At 36.7% G+C, this 23523-nt stretch overlaps 1 protein-coding gene across 3 annotated transcripts in view; it reads right to left on the reverse strand.

Moving 5' to 3' along the window:
- PRKD1 (protein kinase D1) overlaps positions 1–23523 on the reverse strand; it is a 154706-nt gene that overhangs the window by 24803 nt on the left and 106380 nt on the right. For 2 of the 3 annotated variants that reach the window (XM_054827171.1, XM_054827173.1), the window contains 6 exons: positions 21755–21886; positions 20860–21020; positions 18012–18035; positions 7504–7714; positions 5754–5831; positions 2108–2312 (listed from right to left, as the gene is read on the reverse strand). In XM_054827171.1, coding sequence (XP_054683146.1) covers positions 2108–2312; positions 5754–5831; positions 7504–7714; positions 18012–18035; positions 20860–21020; positions 21755–21886 — 811 coding nt within the window. The remainder of the gene's footprint in view (positions 1–2107; positions 2313–5753; positions 5832–7503; positions 7715–18011; positions 18036–20859; positions 21021–21754; positions 21887–23523) is intronic. The other variant, XM_054827172.1, reaches the window with a different exon arrangement.

Raw genomic sequence — 23523 nt, forward strand, 5'->3', positions numbered from 1 at the left:
CCCAAAAAAAATATTCCTAAAGATGAGCTAAGAAGATGGGCAAATGACTAGGGCCTCAGCTAGGGTGTGGGAGCAATAGCTCAAGCCTGTGCTATGCACAATTCAGACCAGCATTTGATCCTGAATCTCTCATAACCTAAGTAATCACTGTCCATCAGATTACTGTCCTGTGATCTTTCTGGAGTTCAAACACACAATGGAGCGATGACGGTTTACAGAGTAGAAAACGTGTCAGCTGCCTTGCTGTGCATACCCTGGCAGGGTACAGCAGAAAATCTGCTGGATCATCTCAGAGAAAGAGGTTTAAGCTAACACATTTAATCCTCAAAGACATCAAGTGAAGTCCCACTGCCTTGCACTCTGGGATACGCACACTGAAACTTTCCACGACTCCGCTGACACACAGTAAGTTGGGAAGGCATGGCAACTTGACAGTATGCCTGACAGCACCACCAGATAAAATCTGGAATATCTAGTTGGAGAGGTGTAAGAAGTAGCCAAGCCCATCTTCCCGCTTTCCTTGCTGTTAGAGTAACCATTCCTAAAGCAGGTTCTACGTAATAGAATATGGATTTACAATCTACTTCATTGCTAAACCTAAATGCTTAGTTATTTCTGGCAGAACTTTAAAAGGAGATGATGCATTGTACGTGAAAGCACAGCACAGAGAGCTCGTGTTCTGCCCTGCTGGCAAAGCTGTTGGTGCAACAACTCCAACAAAAAAGGGCAGGAACCGCCCAGGAAAAGAATAGTATCTTAAGTTTCCACAGTTGTTGTGACTGTGAATGTCTGCAGATGGCCCTACTTTACTGTAATGCATCCTGGAAATAAGAATCATTTTATGAATTGGCAGTTTCCAATCAAAATGCAACATGTGCTGTCTTAAAGTTTCATTAAGACTGTAACATGTAGTTAACATTTCTTTTTTTGCCTAAAAAATGATCAAATGAGCTGCAGTTCCTATTTAACTATTCTTGTCTGTACTGACAAGAGGTTTACTTTTTTTATTTGCCTTTTATAGATCACTTAAAAATAACCCATGGATATGGACATTACCCTTAGAAATAACTGGGGGAAAGTATTACTGGAAATACAGGGATGCCCCTCAACTAAGTAAAACATGTACCTTGGTTATCAATGTTTTTATTAGTTATAATCGGCTATTTATATTTTGAAAATCTGAAATGTGTCCATTTAATACAACTTGGACATTCAAAATGTTATATGACACAGATTTTATGATGTAAGAATGTGTTACCGAAACAGACTCCTAGTAAGCAAAATACAAGAGACAACTGCAGGTTATACTGAGACCTGTGAAAGAAAAATATTCTATAACTCTTCAAGGTACAGACCCTTTGCATCAAGGAAATTACAGCTGAAAGGATCTTAATTCATTTTAGGTTCCCTGACAATGAATAATCCCTACTTTCTCCCTACTATTCTGTACAGTCCCAATAAGTGAATAATGTTTTCTTCTCTTCTTCTTCTCTTACTTCTGAGGTAAGTTGCACAACTCAATTCCTATTTTCCTTCCTGATTAGTCATTTCAAACCACTAATCTCTTTTGTAACTTGCTTCAAACTACTACTTCAATTTTGTCAAACTTTCCTTCTTTCTAAAGGTATCTAAAAGTGCAAACGATTCATCTAGAGCCGCTTATACCATAACCACTTACACAATTTTTTTATATTCTTATTTTTGTTCATTTAAATGACCAGGCATTACACTATTAGTCAGGGAAAATGCTTGGGAAGATAAATAAGTAAAAAAAGATAATTGTTCTCTATTGGTCATGCACAAATAGTTTCACAACATAATTTTTGTAAGAGAACAGACCTGTAACAATTACTTGTGCATCAGTTTTCAGTGGCTACTTCAACTTGACAATAATTTTTAAGCTTCTCTTAAATTCTTAACGCATATATTCAGTGAAGCAATCTCATTGCAATTTCAGAACCACTACAGATCACGAGCTCTCTAGCTCTCTCCATTCTCAAGGAGTGAGAATAGGGTCCCCGTAGATTCCCCCTTGAGCCCTAGCCATGATATTACAAATACATACAAAAGAAAAGAAGCTGGAAGGTAGGCTCACTCCCCAGCTCACCTGATCATCCTGTTAGACTCATCGTGATCCGGATCAGCATCCTGCATTTCCCCATTGTCGCTATGGCATCCTGTCATCGACATCTCAGAATCATGAGCTATAGATTCTTCCATGTCATCTATAAAACCACTGTTTCTTTCACTGTCATTGTCGTCACTCCCTTCTTCCATGACTACATCAGACTCAGCCCCAGGACTAAGAAGATCTGGAAAATTGTTCCTGAAGTTATTATCCGAAAACATACAATACTCCAATCACACCATACTGACACATTCTGAGCTTCAGAAAAACTCGGGTTCTCTTTGGCACTCTGTTGCCTGGGTCTATCTCTAGTCAGGACTCTCTGTGTACTGGTGAAGTGTGGTTTTTAACCAGTCATTTAGAAAATCACTACAGAAAGCCGGAAATGCATCAAACCAAAATATTTTCAGAAATAAAACTTTCTATTAAAAAATGCCAAAGTGAAAGCAGAATTTCTTATCCATGGACAAAACATTCTATAGCCGTTAGCTTTATTTCTGAGATCTTCTGGCAGATTTTCTATACAGCTTGAACGTTGTATACTGGCTTGATGGCTGTTGGCAGGCTACAGCTGCAAACTGATGCTAGAAAAGCAGTAATTTCAAAACTAAGAATTTTGTAATATGATGATGACGATGAACTATTGAAATAACTCTCAAGACAATTACTTATAATGTGAACTACATTTTTTGGGGAAAAAGATATTTCCTTTGCACCAGTGTTCTCTGTGAAGGCTGCACAATATGGCACAGTAATCCACACTATTGAAATAACACTCCCTGCCTTTAGAAAAGAAATATTAAATAAATATTAAAAAGTCCAATGTAAGATAGCATAGAAAAATACAAAAACTTATTTTACTATGGCTTAGTATTAATAGTATCTTCTAGCTTATATATTAAACTTTCCGGTTTCAAAATTGGATATGCCTAAGCAAGACCAAAGTAAGAAATAACAGTTTACTGCATTGCTGCTTGTGAATGGATTTATTTGGAAGACAGAAAGGAAGAGAAAACTTTAAACTTATTTACCTAAGGACTTACATGACAAAAACAAACAAACAAAACCCTAAAGCAAAAAATAAAATAAAAACCAAACACCCCTAAAACAAAAAAAAGGCATTTTGTTTGAACTCAAGCTGCTGCTATACAGGCTGTGATTGAACATGTCAAAATCATCAATCCTGTCAGAGAGTAAAGACAACATTAGTTTTTCTGAGATGTTTGCAGTGTTTCAGAAATTTGAAGTAAGGTTAAAATCACATGGAAGACATCAAATATTTTCACCGAGAAACTTTTGCTTGATTGTGTGGAGGAAGATTCTTGACAGTCAATGTAGACGATGCCCCGAAAGAAAAAGCACACTGCACTGGCTGACAGCAAAATGTTTTGAGTTGATGGCATTTCACTCAAATTGGAAGTGCATAGCTGGAAGGTTTGTTTCCATGTACAGTAGTCTTAAAATATTTGGATATAAGTTACTGATGTGTGATTAAGAGACACATTATACTTCATCTCTAGCAGAAACAGTCATCCAGTCATGAATGACACTTTACAGTACAAGGCTCTCTCTCTTTGCTATTCCTACAACACTTTTTTAATCTCTATTTTTAATAAACCCACAATCAGTTAAAAATAACCTCCCACATTTAGTATATACTGTGTTTATTAATGAGACCATACTTGGAATTTTATTGCTTCAGCTCTTCCTTCACTTACTATTTTGGGGAAGATGTATAACACAGCAGATGGACAGAGTGACAGATACTGTATTTTATTTATTAAGTTTGAAAATAATGTGAACCAAATTGCTGTAAAAATAGAAATGAGATACCAGGATGAAATTGCCTTTGATAATCCTAAGGACCCTACATCAGTCATTTAGGACACATAATTAAGAGTTCTACTTTGATGCTATGGATACCACACTATGGATATTATTTGGTGGGGAAAAGCCAAATACTATAAATTTTAAGATGGAGAGCTTCAAGGAGTAGACATGGAGTAAGCCTGGAGTTCATGTTCTCACCCCAAGTGGCTTTGCACAAGCTTTTCCCACTCAGCTGTTCCTCAGACAAACCATCGCTTCCCATCAGATTCCTGCGTAGGAGGCAAGTCAACGGTAGTGTGTTGCTTGTGGGGCAAAGGCGGGGAAGGGGCACAGAGGGTGTGTTGGACGGATGAAATACAGCAGCCTTAGATGGAAAGAGGGAACTTCAAGGAGTAATTCAGAAACAAATATAAATTTTGTTCATTTAGTCCAGCTGTCCAGAAACAAGGCTTGCCTTCCTGTCTTCTCTTAGCACTTTTGATCAATCCTGTTTTGCACTCCTCTATAAAACTGCACCTATGCAGGAAAAATTTTATTGTTGATAAGCAGATATACTTACTTTCTCTGACTGCAAATGTCAGGGAAAATTCTATGCTGTTATCAATGGAATTAACATATCATGGTGTTTGTTTAGCTCTTGGATTTGAAAATCAAGCCATAAACTTTGATAAGCATCGTTACTTGCACTCCTGAAGAAATAGTTATGTTACAAGACGGTTAATGGTTAAGTGAGGTATAAATGGTTTGAGGTGCATCAGAGAGGACATGCATTAGGAGCGCAACGTCAACCTTCCAGAAAATTATGAACCTAATCATGTTTGAAGTTGGATACTCAGCATCTGAAATATTTTTGCCTACACTACTTGTCATTAAACAGAAAAACTTTGTAGTAATACAGTCACACTACTACGAGAAATACTATGAAAAGTATTAGTTAACATTCCCAATTCTGGAAATTCTTGATAACTCTTCAATAAAGTAAATCGCCGATTTAAAGTTTGAAAAACTTTATTGCCTAATAAAGCAATACTTTATTAACCTCAGATGCAGTTTAGGCTGACAACTTAACATAGTAATATGCATTAGAAACTGAACACTTCACCACACTCCTCATTCCCTTATCACATAGAAAAGTGACATTTTCAAGGCAATCAACAACTCATCTACAACCACTCTGTTTTTTTCCAATACCGTCTGTCAAGCCTACCCATACTTTCCTATACTTGACACAAAACCGACAGCACTTGTATGGGAAAATCGGCAGATATTCAAGCCTGTATTTCTGGCAACTGATAGGATTAGTTTTACACCAACAGTAAGCAGTGGAATTTTTTCCTGGATGACCTTCCCAGTTCTTCCAGGTATACTTCTTCTCAGGAAGATTATCCTGAAAGTAACTTTTGTTTCCTCCCCAGATCAAAAAGCAATTCTGAGCAAATCTGACAGGTGAATGCCAACTTCTCACACGTGTGGCACTTTGCTGTACTTTGGCATTCTGCATTCAACAGGCCGTGATCACCTGGCCATTTTGCTGCTGACACCAAGTCTGTGGCACAGCTGAGCCTGTCTGTAGTGCCACCTATCTGGATGACACACGCTCAGAGCTGATGGTGTATGAACCACTCATAGGGTTCCTCCCATGCTTCATCTTCGATGGACAACAGAAATATTGCGGAGGAAAGGCCAGTCCCAAGCAATAGAAAAACGTGTCTTTGTACAAGTCACAGTTTTACATTTCTCTTTTATTTAACTGATGGTTTAAACAATGACAGAAACAATTGTTAAGGCAACTTACCTCCATTAATGGCAACTTCCCCTAGGCAGTTATTTGGCACTTTAGGAGCACAGCGTTTGTGACAGTTGAACCTACAGTCTGAGAAGAAAAAAAACAGATACGGTAAAATAATTTCTCTTTTTCTGTGACACAATTATATTTCTTTCCTGCTATCCAGCCTATAAATGTCAAGCCCTACCATTTCACTCATACAAAGTTAATGTGTCCGGAGAGCGTTCCTTAGGCTGGCTGCACACCACCTGCCAGTGGAAGGGACAGGATGAAGATGCTAGAAGTGTGCGTCCCTGAGGGGAGAGGAACGCGTTACTGAGGGCAGTTGAGTGGAGGCACTAGCTGCAGTCAAGCATGTGCTCTACTCTTCTAGGGGAGCGACTGGGAGACCTGAGTGCTTGGCTGCAAAGCCAGAACTCCTCTTCCAGTGAAAGAAGCAGATTGGGCTGCAGTATATCCACTGCAGCTTAAGAGATTGACTACATATCAAATACTGACGACTGAACATTGAAATAGCAGAACCCTAGCCAACAGTTATAAGTGAGAACATATTTGTTCTTTACATCTCAAAGCAACTTTTAGACAGCTTTCAGTGGAGGGTTCCTTCAATACCTTCCTTATTTTCCAGATATTTTTATTTCACTCTACCTTTACTTTTTTCCTATCCGTAAGTAACACTTTATTAGATGTCATCTTAACTGTTTTCTTTTGGCTTACGGAAAACATTTTACTTAAACTAAGAGCTGTAACTTATTAACACACCTGGAAAAGCAAAGAGTCAGGAAGGAAGAAATATACTAAGGTTCTCTATATCCTTGTAATTATTTAACTTCAGATTGATCCAAAAATCAAATGAGGTACAGACGTGCCAAACTGTAGGCAAACGATTTGTTAAAAAACTCAAGTTAATATTTGCTTATGTCACTGGGATTCAAAATGAACTGAAAGAGGTGATGCCTTCATAGAGGCTTTGCTTTAGCTGAATCACATCTTAAGTTAAATGAATGCAATTCTGAATTTTTGCAGGGTGTTAGTTCAAAGAAGCAACACAAAGTATACTGATAATTCTGTAAGTTATTGTTTATTTTAATAGAAGGAAGGTGATTTTAAGGATCTGGTAGCCAATGTTATCTAACACCAGCATGCCCAATGCTTTGTATTTATGGGCACTCTCGGATAAGGTGAGCCAGTAATCTAGGCTACAATCCAAGGGACTTGATTCACTTTGGCACCTACTAAGGTACAGCACCATGAGACTTGAGAGCACATTAGTCACACTGAAAAAAATGTGTTTTTTAATTTCTCATATAAGCTTATCTTATTTTATTTCCATTACAACTCCCCCAGACCCCTGAACTGCTGGGACTCAGGCACATGCTTCGATTCAAGTATAAGACTTTGTAGATTGAAAGCAATAAAGGTGAGAGTACAGTCCTTTGTGTTAACTATTCTGCTGTAACTTCCTGTGAGCACAGGCTTGCCTAGTGCCAAGTACAAGATAATTTACACCTGAATGAAAAAGATGTGAGCTACTGCAGATACACCTCAGGGTAAGAATGAACAGCCATGCAGCCGGCTCCTGCAGAACAGCAATTACTGTAATTTTGGTTCCAGCTTAATCCAAAGTAATTGTACATGTGCCTACATCTAGACAGTTTAGTGAAGAAATCATGAGTAAGGCTACATAGTAACTACTCAAATGCTAATTTACTAATTTTATTATGCTTAGCTTTTATGTTCCTAAAGGGCGTTTACTTACCTTTGCACTGCAAACCCTGTCTAAAAAGCCCTTTGAGAAGCTTCTTACAGTACTGGCAAACTGTTGGCCGTGTGTAAGAGTGGATGACAAAAGTGTGAGGCACTTTAACCTTGGACAGTAAGATCTTGTCTAGCTGAATAGGCCGTCCAATGTAGGACTGTGAATTTGATCTCTTCTCTCGCCCAGTGAATGATTCTGATGGCGTCTTTTGCTGTGAAATACATAAAAAGAACATTTGAAATAATCGTGATGTACTTATTTCTAAAAGAATATCATATTCACATATTCACTCACCTCAAGAACAGTAAGTCATGTGTCAAAAAGTAATGTAAGTGCTTTAAAACAGCAACAGAACATGCAACATACCCCTCTCAGACTGCTTTTGAAAGATTTGAATGGTATCAAACAATATCTTTGCCAACACTACTATCATCCATTTCACACCGTGATTGAAACAGGTTTTTATTTAAAAATACATTTTTTTAAAACCAAAATGAAAATATTCACTAAAAATGTCTCAGAAAAGCATTTTGTGTTGTGATAAAAACACAAGCCATTTTTACCTTTCATTTTCTGTTTTATATCAAAGGTAGCTTTGAAAGGCTGTATTTTTTTTTATAAACAGTAACAAAATTATTACCTTATTCTATGTGCATGTAGGTTTTTGATAGAAAACAGATTAGTATTTTCCATCCCCTTTAGTTATAATTTTTGCTATTGCTAACCTTACCACATTTAGATTATGCACAATAGATCACAATAGGTATTTAAATGAATATATATATAAATATGTATGAAGTGAGACACAGTGTCTAAGATATGGAATCAAAAGAATTCCTGAAAGAAACGAGTTTCTCTACTAAATTCATTTAGATGTAAATATGGTAATTATCCCAGAGCAACTGACCCAGAAAACTGCCTTCTCCTAAGAATCACCCTTGAGAAACAACCAAACTACATGCACAGTTAATATGGAAAGGAGAAAAAAAGGTGACAAGATGCAGCTTGATCATTTAAAACTCAGCATCTTCTCACCGTCATCTGCAAATAATCTGATAACTGAAGGCTAGAAATGAGTCATTCCCAGTGAGCCTTGCACTGTTCTAAAAGCTGTAGTAGCTGAAACTTCAGATTGGCCTAACTTGAAAAAATGTTTTGTTTCAAACTAATAACGTTATAGGAAATTCTTCATCTGAGAAGGTTGACTGATTATTATTTCCTGGTCACCAGAATATAAATATACATTTCTGTATGCGTCTGTCTGACAATCTTGGAGTAATGAGGAATTTAAAAGTAATTTTGATGGCAGAAAAAATTAAAGAGTTCCAGGCTTTGCCTTCATAGTGTATTTGCCATTTGTAAACAGCAAAAAACCCCAAGAAGTTTCTTCCTTCCAAAGATCAGACAGGTTTCTTACTGTGCAGATCAACAATTTTCTTTTGGTTACACTGCAGAACTACCTGTCTTTCCAAAGACACATATGCAATAGATTTGCTGAACATTAGAGCTACCCTGCTAATTGACAACAATGCCAACATCACATGCTTATTCATTGTATTAATGGAGTCCTGTCAAATCAAGGAGAAATATGCAAAATACATTGTATGAGCCAGGTACGTGTGATCACCACAAACTAACTAGATTTAAACAAGTATAAGAAGGTATCTGCCTTTATCACAACTAATAGTGGAAAAAGTATGAGTATGTACTTTGATACTATGTGTTTACTTCCCGAGTTTTAGACCTTCACGCTCTGTAAAGCACTCATGCATATGAGAAAAAAACTCAAAGTAATGTTAGTTTAGGACTAAATTAATTTAATATATGTTAGTTAGCAACATTGTTTGCCTAATATTTCCAAGGCAGATTGCATTAAGTCTCATGAAGTCAACATGGCCAGGACTTTGGTAGGGAGGGTAGAAGCCCAGCAGGAAGGAAGAATGAGCCCACATATACAGTGCGAACTGCACTGTTCAGCTTGTACAAACTACCTGCAAATTACATCCTCAGTACTTGTGGACAGGACGAAGCTCACAAGAGGAGCCAGAAATACTCACGCGGTCCTCTCAGTCTTGTATGTAGAATAGGGGCGGGCTTGGCGCAGATTGATGCTACTTCACTCTTAGTGCAGTGCCTTACAAGTTACATTCTCAGCCCTATGCTACAGTCAGATATCTAGCTCTGAATCTGCTCTTCAGTCTCACAACAAGAACAGTTATACATGTGACATAGTACATTTTAATATAAGTATTTTCTTTTTGAATAAAGGAATTCTTTAAAGATTTGCCTTAACTCTAATCACCACCTGCAAGGAATTGGTCACAACAGTTTCCTGTCTTTGTCTTGAATATAGACATTTGGTGGACTTTTCACATGTAGTGACACCATTCTTTTAAAATGTATTTTATTTGAAAAGGAGTAAGAATTTCTAGGGGGAAAGAGTTCTATGGTTTGCTTTCATTATGTCACTGCAACAAATTAATATTTCAGTTTACTGTTCCTGCCACTACAACTATTTCTTGACAAACTTACTCTTGTCTGAAGTACAAGTGACCCAAGTATCACCTAATATTATGATCTCTCTTAGAACCCTGCCTAATATCACCTAAACTAAATCTACGTTGTATTGTCATTCTTTGCCTTCATTTTCCAAATTATTGTCAAATCAAAAAATATTCTGGCAACTGAATACAGCTAAAAGCTCTTCAGAAGTCCAAATTACCTACATCTAGTTAACCTAATGCTCAAAAGATTTTAGAAAGCTGATTTGGTCCAGTTTTTCCTCACCAAATGTCTCCCAGGTTATAGAAACTTCAGCAGTGGTGCTGAAATGCACTGAGACTAATCCCAGGCACTCACATGATTAACAGAGAGAGACAGGCTTCCCTACAGCTTTGGCTTTGACCACTGAGATGAACTGCCTAGATGATGTCCGATCAAATCTTAGGTGTGATGCAGTATGAGTGTGGGAAAAATGATTTGCTATATTTTTTGCCTTTTCAGTTTGATGGCGAGTTTCTCAGTTTTAATGCACTCGTATATGCTTCTGGATGGTTCTGAAAAAAATGTCAGGTTGCACAAAAAGTGTGCTCTACACTTTCTGAAAGATAATTGCAGCAATCGTTCATCATATCATCAGTTTTGATCAAATACCAAGTTACTATTGATATGGTTTTTGTCCTATGGTTTATTAAACTTATTTTTTGAAATTTATATTGGTCAATGCAGTTACAGTTTTTGAAGGATTTACTTCAAGTCTCACTTGACATGGCTGCCGAGCGATGTTAGAGAATAAATGACTAAGTACATTTTTGCTAGGAATTTAGAAGTGTTCCTACCGTTCAAGGAGAAATGGATACTAAACAAAAGATAAGCACTGGAAGACCTACTGCAGGATGTCAGTCTTCAAGACTGGTCCCTACCTACCTCAATTTAATGTGATTTTACTATTCAGACTGTTGCTTGTATTTCTGTTAAAAATAACATATTGAGAATGTATAACAAGCTCAATAACATAAAAACAAAATTTCATAGCCTTTACCTCAAAATGAGTAAAAGGAAATAGGTAGGCCTAAACTCATTCAAACAAATTGTTTGTAGAAAATATTTGTCAGCTTTTTCTGTTTACAGAAGTATTTCAGCTTTTCTTTGCCATTCTGCAAACACTGGGCTGCTGCGCAACAGCAGCATAGCACACCATGTAACACACCACCAATTCTTAATTTACAGTGTCTCCAGGTCAAGTAAGAGGTAAAGGTGAGTTTCACCTTCTCCCTTAACTAGAAAAGACATCAGCAGTCACGGATCTGGTCTCCTGCACGCCCAGGACTGATACGATGGACTCGCGCCCCTTCCCTCGTCCAGCTGAAGGCACCGTGACCCTCTGCTTCTGCTCAGAGGTAGCAAGGGAAGGAAGCTGGTGGCAGCAGCAGAGAGAGAGGTCACTCCACACCCGGCTGATGACCGATTAGGAGGAGGAGTTCTTCCTCCATCTTGTCAATGAAAAGCTTCTCCTCCCAGTATCTTCCAAAACTCCTGTCAATATCCCTCAACTTTAAGTTTCAGCACTCCCAGCATCAGACAGATGCCTCAATTTAAAGTCCCTGTAAGAAAAGGAAAACAGGAACTATCCTATTTTCAGTGCAAAAGCAAGAATCTCATCCACAAAGCACCTTCTTCTTCGGCCGGTGTGCCTGGTTTGTCAGAAAGATAAATTAGTTTTTCCTGGTAGTCAGCCAGACTACTGACTCAGCAAATCTGGAAACTTCCCAGGAAATGATTGCTTAACTGGATTACACCATGGAAACTAACAGCCTGCGCGGCTCCAAACACTAAACAGCCCTTTAGCACAATCATCCCAGCAAGGTAATCTATACTTTAACTGCTCAGAATATGATTTTCCAAGTGACAACAAACACAAAGAAACATGTGCAGATATTTAACTGTACGGATGTCCAACCATGCCAGTGACATTGATCTCATCCAGAGATTTCAATTCAATTATGCCTTAAACTATGAGAATATCTAATAGAATCCAGTGTTTGCTTACTCTTTTATTTTGAAAAAAAGGTTTGGTTTTTTGGTTGTTTTTTTTTTTTAATTCCAAAAAGAGAGAGATGCCAAGCTTTTCTCCAACATAGGGCATTCTGCATGACTCTTATTAGCTGTTGCCTTGTCCCTCCTTTTGTTCAATTTCTTCAAATTTTTGGAATATACTGAAGCTACTTATGGTTTGTGGTGAGCTTTATTAAAAGCTATTTAAGGACACAACAAGTTTGTCTACAGTAGCTAGAAGCGCAAAGTCATTGTGCAGAACACCGTCATTGCAGGAAGGAGACAATCCTCCATATAACTGTTACTCCAGAGGTAAAATCCCTCAGCAGGAGATCCCTCCGTCTGTGTTTTTAACTTGTCCAAATCCATTGCAAAATAAAATTAAGAAACTGAAATAAATACTGATTCCCTGCCAACGGATTCAGCTGTTCTCTTTACCCGGGTGAGTCTGACTGACTTCTAGCACCACTTCTATCCCTCCCAGACGAAGAAATCAAAGAAAGTTTGGAGAGACACTGAAGGGACTAGTGGGAAGCAATAAAAGCTGACAGCCTGGATGCAGAGTTGGCCTCTTGGGAGCAAAGACAAGGAACAGCCCTGCAATCCAGCTCCACATAAAACAGAGTGCTGTTTGCCTGTCTTTTTAAAAAAAAATTCAACAGTCCCACTAAAAATGTCCCAGGAATTCTGACAAAACTTGACTGAAGAGCTTCACGTGCTAGAAGAGTCAGAAAATAAATACTTCAGTTTTGACATTTGATGATCTTATTTTAAGCCATGCTTGTAGAAACCCATTCAAGTCAGTCAACTTCACTCAGAAGAGAATAGGCTACATATCATATATGCTCCTAAATATGTAACTTTTCAAAACTGTTCACAAAGAAGTGCTAACCTTTTGCAGGCTCAATATCTAAAAAGTATGGTGACATTATTCCTGTACTTTACACTGAGATATTAAATCAAAAACCACACAGGTATTCCTACTTTTTTGAAATGTTTGCCTTAACAAAATAAGCAAACTAACACGAGCTAGATTTTTAATTTACTTGGACAACTGAGAAAAGTGATGTATATTTAAAAAACCCAAACAGCAGTAACTGTCCGCGTGAAGTTTCGTTTTCAGCGTTGAAGCACGCTTGTTGAAACATGCATTTCCTTCCTACACTGAAAGCAGAGGATAAAGTCTTAATATGTTCATATACAACTTCTTCACAGGAAGCTACTGTCAAATGACGTGCTAGATATCTATGTAACCACAGGAACTACTGTGTTTTTAATGCAATGCAAATGTTGACTTTCTTTTACAAATTAAACTATGTGACTGTAATTAAGTGAATTCAAAGAAACAAATCTTCAGTTAAATATACTGAAATACCACACTTAGAATGCAATCAACTGTGTTGTCTTTCAAGGCTTTTTGCACTCTTCTCTTTAAGTCAAGTGTATGATTTAATCCTACAAGCACCATAGTTAGATAGCTCTGGTCTGAAAAACACTTCAGTGTCACATGTGTAAACACATCAAAGAACTGACTCCAGTACAAGCTGCTAATATTAAACTATCCACAGATGGAAATTATTATGATGTACCCTGTTCCTCCACTCAGACATCAATGTAAGAACGGTGGTATGAATGCTGTGTCTGTAACTTGCCTTATTTTGTAAAGTAAGGGGAAGATTACTGGCTTTCAGCAGTCCTTGTGTGACTATGCTGACTTCTCAGAGTGAGGGATTTCCCCAAACAAAAGCCCTTTGTTGACAAAGGATTTGCTAGTGACAGCAGGCATATTAGGGCTCAGCTAGCACTAAGCTTTTTCCCTGCATCTTATAGACCCAAGTTCCTCAAAGAATCTTAGGTTTAGTTTGATCTTCTATTATGTGGTTCATAATTTTAATTATAATAATTTTAAGTAATAAAGTATTTTCATGTAAGTCTCTTGCACTACTAGAATGCCCACATCATAAGCCAGCCTCAGCAGCTCAGTTGTGCCTACTGCATAGAACTAATAAGAAAGAAATAAAAAAGGCACATACCATGGTACACAGGTGGCATAGCCAAGTTATAATTCAAGACAAAACCCTTCAGGAAATCTTTGTACAGTTCTGGTTCCCCCTATCACATATTGCCTTTTTTTTCCCCTGGTGTCTGCATAAATGCATCCCATCTGATACCGTCTCCATACCATCCTTACCGAATCAGGGATAACCAGCAGGGCTTTGGGCTTAACCACAGTCTCCGGTTTGGAAACAGTTTTGGCATTGGACAGGGGAGGTCTAGCCAAACCAGCTTGGCAAGGCTTGACTAAAGGGAGGAAGTTTGGGGGCAGCAGGATGTTACCAATGTAGAAAAACAAGCTTATATATTAGAAGGGAAAGCACCATTGACTATGTTTGAGCCAGGTAAGAGGAGACAAAAGGTTGCACTGATTGCCTCTATTCCTCAAAATACAAATTGCACTTTGGGATCTTGTACCATTTCACAAGACCCAGCACTAAGATGATGTTTCAGAGATGGTATAGGAAAGTAAAATGCGTGCTGCAGGGTTTGTCACTTTTTTGCATTTTCAATATGTGCAAACGCTTGTGTTTGTTAGTATTTAGAAACTACAAACACTTAGCTCTGCATGTCTGTTTGCTTAGACGTACCATACACTCCTAAAGAATTCCTACTGTCACAGTTGCAGAGCATCTGCAAGTCCTCAGTTCAAGCCACGGTGACTTCTATGATGGATCATAAGCTGACAACTATTACTATTGTATATCTTTCCTAAAAACTAGCGGATTTAAGAACAAGGTGCAATTACCTGAGGACAAGAATAACCTGAACCTCTCTCCCAAGCTGAAGAACCAAACAGCCATAAAACCTCTCCAAGGGTTTATGTTGCACTCAAAAACATCAGCAGACATGGCACATATGAAATTGCAGAACATGTACATCTTAAGCTGTTTACCATCTTCTCTTCTACCTGTCTTCCCAGATATTTGGAAAATATTAGGTGCACAAGTGATACAATATTTAATACTTTTGTAAAGCATTCTTTTAATTTAAAATAATTAGCTCGATCATCTTTTAGATCTCATCTAGTTGTAATGAACTTCTGAAACAATCACACTGGGGCAAATTAGGTCAGAAAAGCTCTAATGTAGTTTGAATTAGTCATAAGAATTTCAGTCCTACAGTATTTAGTGCATGGCAGCTAGTACAGGGACTACTATTATTTTATGGCACAGCAGTGTGTAAGGTAAGCCATTCCAAATTTACTTGCTGTATCCTACAATGTTTCAGGGTTCAGGGTTCAGTTGGACTTTGCATGTCATAGACATGCCATGCTTTAGGAAAAATGAACTACATTTTTAAATGGTTTTTGTTGAGTTATTGTTTTAATATTTTAAATAATTGTACAAAAGCAAGAAAACTAAAGAATAATACCTAAAAGATTGTGGAATTAACTTAAATTCCTATTTAACTTTCAGTGTCAGATTCACTGAGTTCTTGATCCTCGGTTCTGTTCAGTGCATGACCCTAGATACACCTAGTGAATCTGGCACTAAATCAACATCAACATTACTTAGGATTGGTTTAGTTCACAGCTTATATTTTACACTTTTAGTAGTTTTAAATAACATCTAACTTTGGACCTCAGAAAATTTCCAGGATCACTCCACAAAATAGCATAGGGTTTTTTATTAAACAAACAAGCACTTTGAAAATAAGTTCTCATAAGAGAGAGAAGAAAGTGCAGTGTACATCCCTGGAGCATCGAAGGATAACTCGGGGGTGACAAGAATAGAATGTAACTATGAGTGGCATTAATTCAGAGTTAACTTGAGTGTCTTTCTTCAAGAGGAAATATTAATTTTGCCTCTGAGGAGCTTCGGTCTAATGAACTCTACTCTAGCCACAGAAAAGGACTCCTACTAATTACAACTCGCTTAAGGCAGGAAGCTGCTCTCAGCTGCAACACCCTAGCTCTTCTTTAACCCCTCCCTCAAGGGCTCCTCTTCTCCACTCCAGTGAGCTGGGGAGGCACATGAGGCTCAACAGGGACCGGAACTGGGACAAGGAGATGCGTCTTCTGTCCGAGTGTGCAAAAGGAAAGCTTTGTACAGTGGGAATTTTGGAGTCACTGGAAATGAGGACTCCTTATTTCAGTGGAGGGAGAGGAAAGAGCAGCTGTATTAAGAGCTGGGTACAAGGGAAGAAAGAGAAAATGGCCACCTACAACTCAAGACAATTCCCTCCCAGAGACTCCACTGTCCTAGTTCTGCAAAATTACTCTTCTATATATAGCTGAGAAGCCTCAAGCCAGCTCTGCTTATAACAGGTTTACAGAGGCAGGCAACACCTGGTGCTTTGTATTCTGTCAGTGATAAGTAAATAGTCTTTTTAACTAAAATTATTTAAATTTTAAATTATTAAGTAAAAAATAATTGCTGATTCTTCATAAAAAAAAAAAAAGATAATATGTAAGTAACTCTAATATTGCACTTACTTGTGCCCTGGAAGACACAGCATTCCTATTTTAAAGGTAAAGCTCAGCTAGGCTTTTTCTGAGAAATTACTTCTGATATGTCTATAAAATTACCTTAAGACATCACCATTCATCACTTCTAGAAGAATGAATAAGTTTACCAAAATAATGGAAAATATATAAATAAATATATAAAATAAATAAAAATATATAAAAATAAACAGAAATAAAATTCTATTGTGTCATATAAATGTATTTTAAAATAAAAAGATAGATGGGTAATATATTTTCCTTTTACAAAAGAAACACAATTTTATTTTTCCTCAAAAAATATTTTTTTCATGACTGCTTTTTTTTTTTTATTTATATTTTTTAATTCCTATTAATTTACAGTAATCTATCCGGATTGATGGATTCATCATTTTTCAGATAGCACATACTTAGAATAAAATTATCTTAGATATTACAAACCCCCTGTTCTATATATGCTTGTTTGTATTGTTTTATGGGTATTCTGTGGAGTTGTAATTCTGGGCCACACTATGATACTTAGGCATACTACAATGAGAATATATGTGTTTTAGGAAGAAATAAAGTTATTTTCTTTTGAAGAGATTTCTTTTGAAGATGTTCAGCCATGATAATCTTCATTTCAGCATAACAAAGTATTGCTCAGATTAACTACGTAGTATTTCTAAAAAGGAAAACATTTGCAAAGCCTGATCTTCTCTGGCTGCATCTCAAATATATGCTGCAAGGGAAAGGTGCCAACATTTCATAGTTTCAAAAACTTTCGAAACTTTAAACACAAAACAAACTTCTTTAGAAAATCCCTATCGAAAGCCAAAGAGGACAACCTTTGACATGAAATGCTGTTTCTCATTAGACTTGATACTTTTTTTATATATAGCTGTAACTTAGTTGTACACTGTTCATGTTATTTCCACAGAAATACAGAATCCTTGACTTTTTTTTTTTTTAATGAAACCATATTCTGAAAAAAAGCTATTACACTGCATTATGGTATTAGAAGTTTATTGGTGGTGAGCACTTAAAGGTCAGGTTTGTTCAGCTTAAAATAAGATGTTTATTTTCTACATTGCTCCATCAAATTCCCAATGTTCTAAAAGTGAAGTTAAAATTTTCTTTCGATGTGTTACTGCCAGTAAAAAAAACAGCTTCAGACCAACCAATGACCTCTATCATGCATAAGAAATGAAAAAGCCACTTTTGTATCAAAATATTTTAATGTTAGCTAATTTTACTGTTTAGTATAAGAATTATGATCTTCTCTTTGGAATCTGGACTTTGGGGTATCACACTGAGTTTACTCTTTCTAAAAGAAAAAAAATGCTTTTGAGTTCTGAAGATTATAATATACTAATCTGATTAAATTCCTGCATTTCTTCACATTGACACTGGTAATCATAAAAGAGGACGCTCCTGGTAGTATGGTAGGGAGTAGAGTAAGTTCAGTACATACCTCATAGCCAGGGCTGACAGGAGACTGAGACAGGAAGTTGGAAAGAAGAAAAAACAGAACAAAAAAACAAGGGGGAGAAAAAGACAGAAAACAATGTTATTTAGAAGCAAGCAGGAATGTGCAATTATTTTATACTCTCATTCTATGTTATAGAATAGAATGCAAAAGAATTGCATTTGAGCTATGATGGGTAGAAAATCTGGGTTACCTCCTCCTAGTTCTACATGTTTTTAGCATTTCTGTTGATGAGTTTTACACTACCAAGTTAAGAATAAAAAAAAAAAATAAAAAAATATATTGCCCAGATTTTATTCTTTGAAGGTAGATCTTTAAAGCTGCACTTAAATGTAGCCCCCAGTCAATTTTCAGCTCAAATGAAATGCTTCATTGGCAAATGAAAACACTTATACCCAAACTGAAACTGTGTCTGCATGTAGTGGTTCCCTATGAAAGGATAATTAAAGTACCCTTTGCAGGATTCCACATTATCCTGTCTCAAAGATTTTTCAAATGCCACAATTTCATAAGTTAGGGTATAACTCCTTCACTTCATAAGTGGCATTTTTCCAGAAGCCAGACTTACAAGGTAAATTTAGCATTGTGAACTACAGTTGGCTTCTTCCTGGTTCACGCATTGACAAAAGGTTCTGAAATCACAACTTAGTTAATAATTCCATCTATGAAACATCTCCAGGAACTACTACTCTCTCAATTGCTAAGACTTTATATAGTAAATAGGGATAAAAACAACATTTATTTTAGTCCTATTTAAAGAATTGATAGATATCTGATTGAATTCAGTGGTCCCAAACAGAAGCTATATTTTGTTACCAGTGATTCAAGTGCCACACCAATACTAATACTGAATGATACGATTTTGTGAGCAAGGATGATATTTTTTAGTATATTCACACAGACTGTAGAAAAATGAAAGATATTCCAAAGTGCATGCTTGGATTGGTACCACAGTATAAACTGCCATAAAACTTATCTCACAAGTACTGCAGAAGAATGGAGTCCAAAGGACAGATCTGATACAGGAGAAGTGACAAAGCTTACGCACACTTAAAAAAAAAAAAGAGGTGTGGGGGGGGATTGAAACACATTCAATGCAAAAGCCCAAAGCAAAAGACATATAGAAGCCATAAGTGACAGCACTTCTGAAAATCTGGTAAATGACACCATGATTTCCTGAAATAAAGGTGAAATCAGAAAGCTACTTCATTTCTCTAAGCTAAAGCCCATCCCTGTACCTACTGTAAACATATTTTCTTTCTGCATGCACGCGTGTGTGTGCGCATGTGTGATGTTCTGAATCATCAGCGTGGGTACGCTGATGACTACAAGCTTTTAGAGAAGTATAGCCTGCAGTAGATATGAAACTTACTGTATTTCTTCACTGGCAGTTTTAATGTTTTCAACAGTTTTACAATATGTAGCTTTGCAAAACAGGTATTTCATATCAGAATCTATCAGCAAACAACAGAGTCATATAATTAAAGATGTTTTCTTGTCACTCTACAGTGCAATGAGTACTTATAGAGAGTATACCAGGACACTCACTCATACAAGATTTTTAACCATATTCCAGAAACAATTCAGAATTAGGGCCAGCTGTCCTCAAAATGTTCTGTCTTGGTCTGAATAAGTCAGCATTACTGACACAACCTACTGAGAATTATGAATAACCTATAAAGATTTCTTGCTGCAGTTTTTGCAGAACTTAAGCACCTTACTCATTTATGCAGCTTTTCAATTAAAAACACAGATTCATAATGTTAACCTTAATTTCCAAGTAGCTTTAGACTAATGATAATCAGTAGCATAAGTACATAATTATGGTTCGTAGATGGTACTGCATGTAACACCAGGTCTACATCATTTGCAACAGTGTCCTTTTAGTATGTCAAGTTTAATAAGTTTAATATTCCAATTGAGAGGAAAACATGATAATTGTTGTGTGTACTTATAAATTCTTTCCTCTCTTTCAAACCTTCAGGTTTTCAAAACTTTCACTTAGGAGTGGATTCATTCACACACAGTGTAAATTCTTAACTATTCAAGTATATTATGACCATGAGTATTAAAAGGAACAAATATGCCAAAGGAAAAAAACAACATATCATTCTAATTTACTCCCGTCATTATATTTTGTTCTCAGAAGAGTTCTTTTCATGATGGAAAACTACTATATTAAAGCATATAAAAGTATACCATGTATTTACATGTGCCTGTGTGTATACTGTACATCTACATATACATCTACACACATACACATACATACATTCACCACAAAGATCTGTTTAAGGAAATAATTGAGATTTCTCCTACTCTCTTCTAAACACTTATAAATAGGCTAAATACACAGGCTCCAACTAATTAATAACATACAATAATATTCATTAGTATAGCCTTGACTGTTACATGTTTGATATGGTGGTTGGGTCACAGTGTTCTCCTGAGGCAAATCTTTCCTATATCATAAACCAATGGATATAATGGTCTGATACAGAAGAAATTCAACTTCTAGTTCCAGAGAAGACATCCTCCAATATGTAACTACTCACATTAGCACGGGCGGAAGCTTTAGACCTTCAAAATAACCTAATTCTTGCCAAAGGGAGGAGACTACGGGGAGTATCAGAAGTGCCACATACCTTAAACCCACATACCTTAAACTGGTGACCTCCCTTTTACGTCAAGATGCCTTTTCTCACAGCAACGCTTTATAATTTACACACCACCCTCCTCTGTAGTCTATAACAAGCAAAACCAGATCCTAGAGCACTAAATGTCATTGTTTCTTATCAGCAACACCCATGGCCTCTATAGCTAGGGAATCCCATACCAGAAGGGCTTCATCCGGCATGCTGGGCGAGGGTTCTGCAGAAACTGTCCGAACGGTGCTGACTCCTGTTAGGGAAACGTTTGATAGGCGCCTCTTCCGTACGCCACTGCAGTTGTTAGGGATTTTAAACGCACATCTCTTATGGTAATTTAGACCACATCCTGAAAAGAGAAATTTAAACCCATCTGTTTATGGTTTATTACTGGAAAAAGCAAAGAACTATTTTTTTTTTCAAAAACAACAAGAATTCAAACCCACCACCCTTATTTTTGATTAAACTTTCTTCCTCTACTCTGCTGATTTAGCTCCTGTATTCTACAAATTTTAAAGAGATAATGTTATAAGCTCCGAACAGTTATATCTATAACCAGTGTTTTTTTTCTTTGATTTTTCAAAAATCTGTAGTCTAAAACTGCAGGAAATTTCTGTGATCAGCACTTGGGAGGTAAGGTAGTCTTTCACTAAAAATGGTATATTCCATTGGATACTGTCTGCCAGGAGTCAAACAGTTAGGCAAAATGAAAAAAGATATTACAACCTCATATGGACTGACAGTAATTTCAGCTAAATGATCTGAATTAATGTGATATAGAACGAGGTACAGGCTCAGGTTCATAAGGGAAGTGTAATATACAGAAAATCTTTCCTTAAAAATACATATAGACCAATTTTTTTTGCACTTCAGATTACAGAGTCATATCTAGGAGGCCTCAAAGCAGTCAAAAGGATTAGTTCTTTAATCAGTTAATTATTTTGATAGTTCTTACCATCTCTGCCTACTGTAATTTTCTGCTGATGCCTAACCAATTTAAAAGCAGCATCAGAGACAACATGTATAAGTGGAATGGACAGGTCTCTTCCTGAGACTGAGAAATCACATCTGATGGCAGCTCACCTTCACATTTGAGTCCCTGACGCACCAGCCCCCACAGCATTTCTCCACAATGGTCACAGAAGGCTGGCGCTCGATACGAATGAACAAAAAGAGCATGAGGCCGGATTTGAAAGTCTTCAAAGGTAGCAGAAGCTGTAACAAGAAGATCATTCCAAGAATTAGTAAAATTAGTTACATAACTAGTATGCCTCGTTTATGCGCTCCTTCATCGCAGAACAAAGCAGAACTCCTTTTGGTCAGTATGATGATGAACTTTGAATTTTCTATTGGTCATTGTACTATATTTTGAAGAGAAAAAGATTGATGATATACCTTCATACTACAATGACCATTGGAAAAACTTGCAGCAATAGCTTATCTAACAATATTTTTCCAATAAAACACAGGAGGATAATAACATATTGAACATTTATCAGAAATTGCTGGAGTACAATCAAATGCTGGAAATTTTTCAAAATACTCTTTTACAGACTTGACTCGCTATGCCTGAAGGTATACACACATAAGATAAACTGAACACATCCAGTAAAGAAACATTATTTTTTTTAGACACGTAAAGGAAAATGTGTCAAAAATGGGCCATTTCAGCTAACCATTTGGTGTATCTCATTCAGTGGCCTGTATTGATATTGGTGAACTGATCGCTCAAGTTGAAAATATACATCAGAGTTTAAAAAGAAAACATGTCATGATACATTCAATCATCAATAAAGACCAAAACCTTGTAGAGCAGTCTGGAAGACTGCTGTACATTTCTTGAAGTACCAATCCTTTCAAAGTGATGCGAGCCTGCAACTAGTGTAACAGTTGCAAAAGTTACAGGGGCTAGTTACAGGCACTAGTGTAAGCTATAAAAATAAACAATGATAGTGTTTTAAATACTATTTAGTATACAGAGGTAGCCAGAACCACAATACTTTAAAAAAAAAAAAAAATCTACTTTAATGAACTCTTTTCTTTTTCTTAATAAGTATGTTAAACATATATCAGATAGTCTAATGAAAAATAATATCTGTCAAATGTTGTTAAACATTAAGCACATATGCAAACATTTGATCTCATTCCGACTGCCATTTAAACAGGTGATTTAAGTGTGTGCTTACTCTTCACAGATATCAGTATGAATGAACCAGGTATGTAGCCACTTAACAGAAATGCTTTGTCTCTGAACAGAAATACATTCCTGATTTGCAATCAAGTAAACAAAAAAACCTCCACATTTTTTAATGGGTCTGTTCAAATAAATTTCTAAAAGATCTAAATACGCTTAGGCCCTGGCTTGATCCTTGTGTATTAATGAAAAGAGGACGACAAATCTGCATACCAACCAAGAAAGGGTCTTTAACTAATTAGAGCAGAGTACCAATAAAGATCTCTGCCCTGGATTCAGATCCTTCTGTGCATAAAACTGCTACTCTTGGGAAAAACTTTTCCAAAAATGTCCACAAAAAACCATGACGAGCTATTTCTAGTCTCAACCAATTCCCAGCCTAGGGATCTTTTAACAAAGATCTTTGGAATACCAACACAAAAGTAGGATCCAATGACTCCAATGACACCAAATCTTCATTTTCTACTTTTTTATTAAAACAATCCAAATCACCTTACAGTTTGTTTAATTCACCATTTCATATTCTTTTCCTAGAATTATTCTGTGCCTGGTTTTCATAATAAGCTATGTTCAAAAGTTTACTTAATTAATAAAATTAGGCCCAGATGATCTCTAGAGGTCCTTTCCAACCCCTACTAATCTGTGAATCTGTGACTTC

Source organism: Grus americana, chromosome 5 (assembly GCF_028858705.1).
Source record: "Grus americana isolate bGruAme1 chromosome 5, bGruAme1.mat, whole genome shotgun sequence".
In the NCBI taxonomy this organism is placed as follows: Eukaryota; Metazoa; Chordata; class Aves; order Gruiformes; family Gruidae; genus Grus; species Grus americana.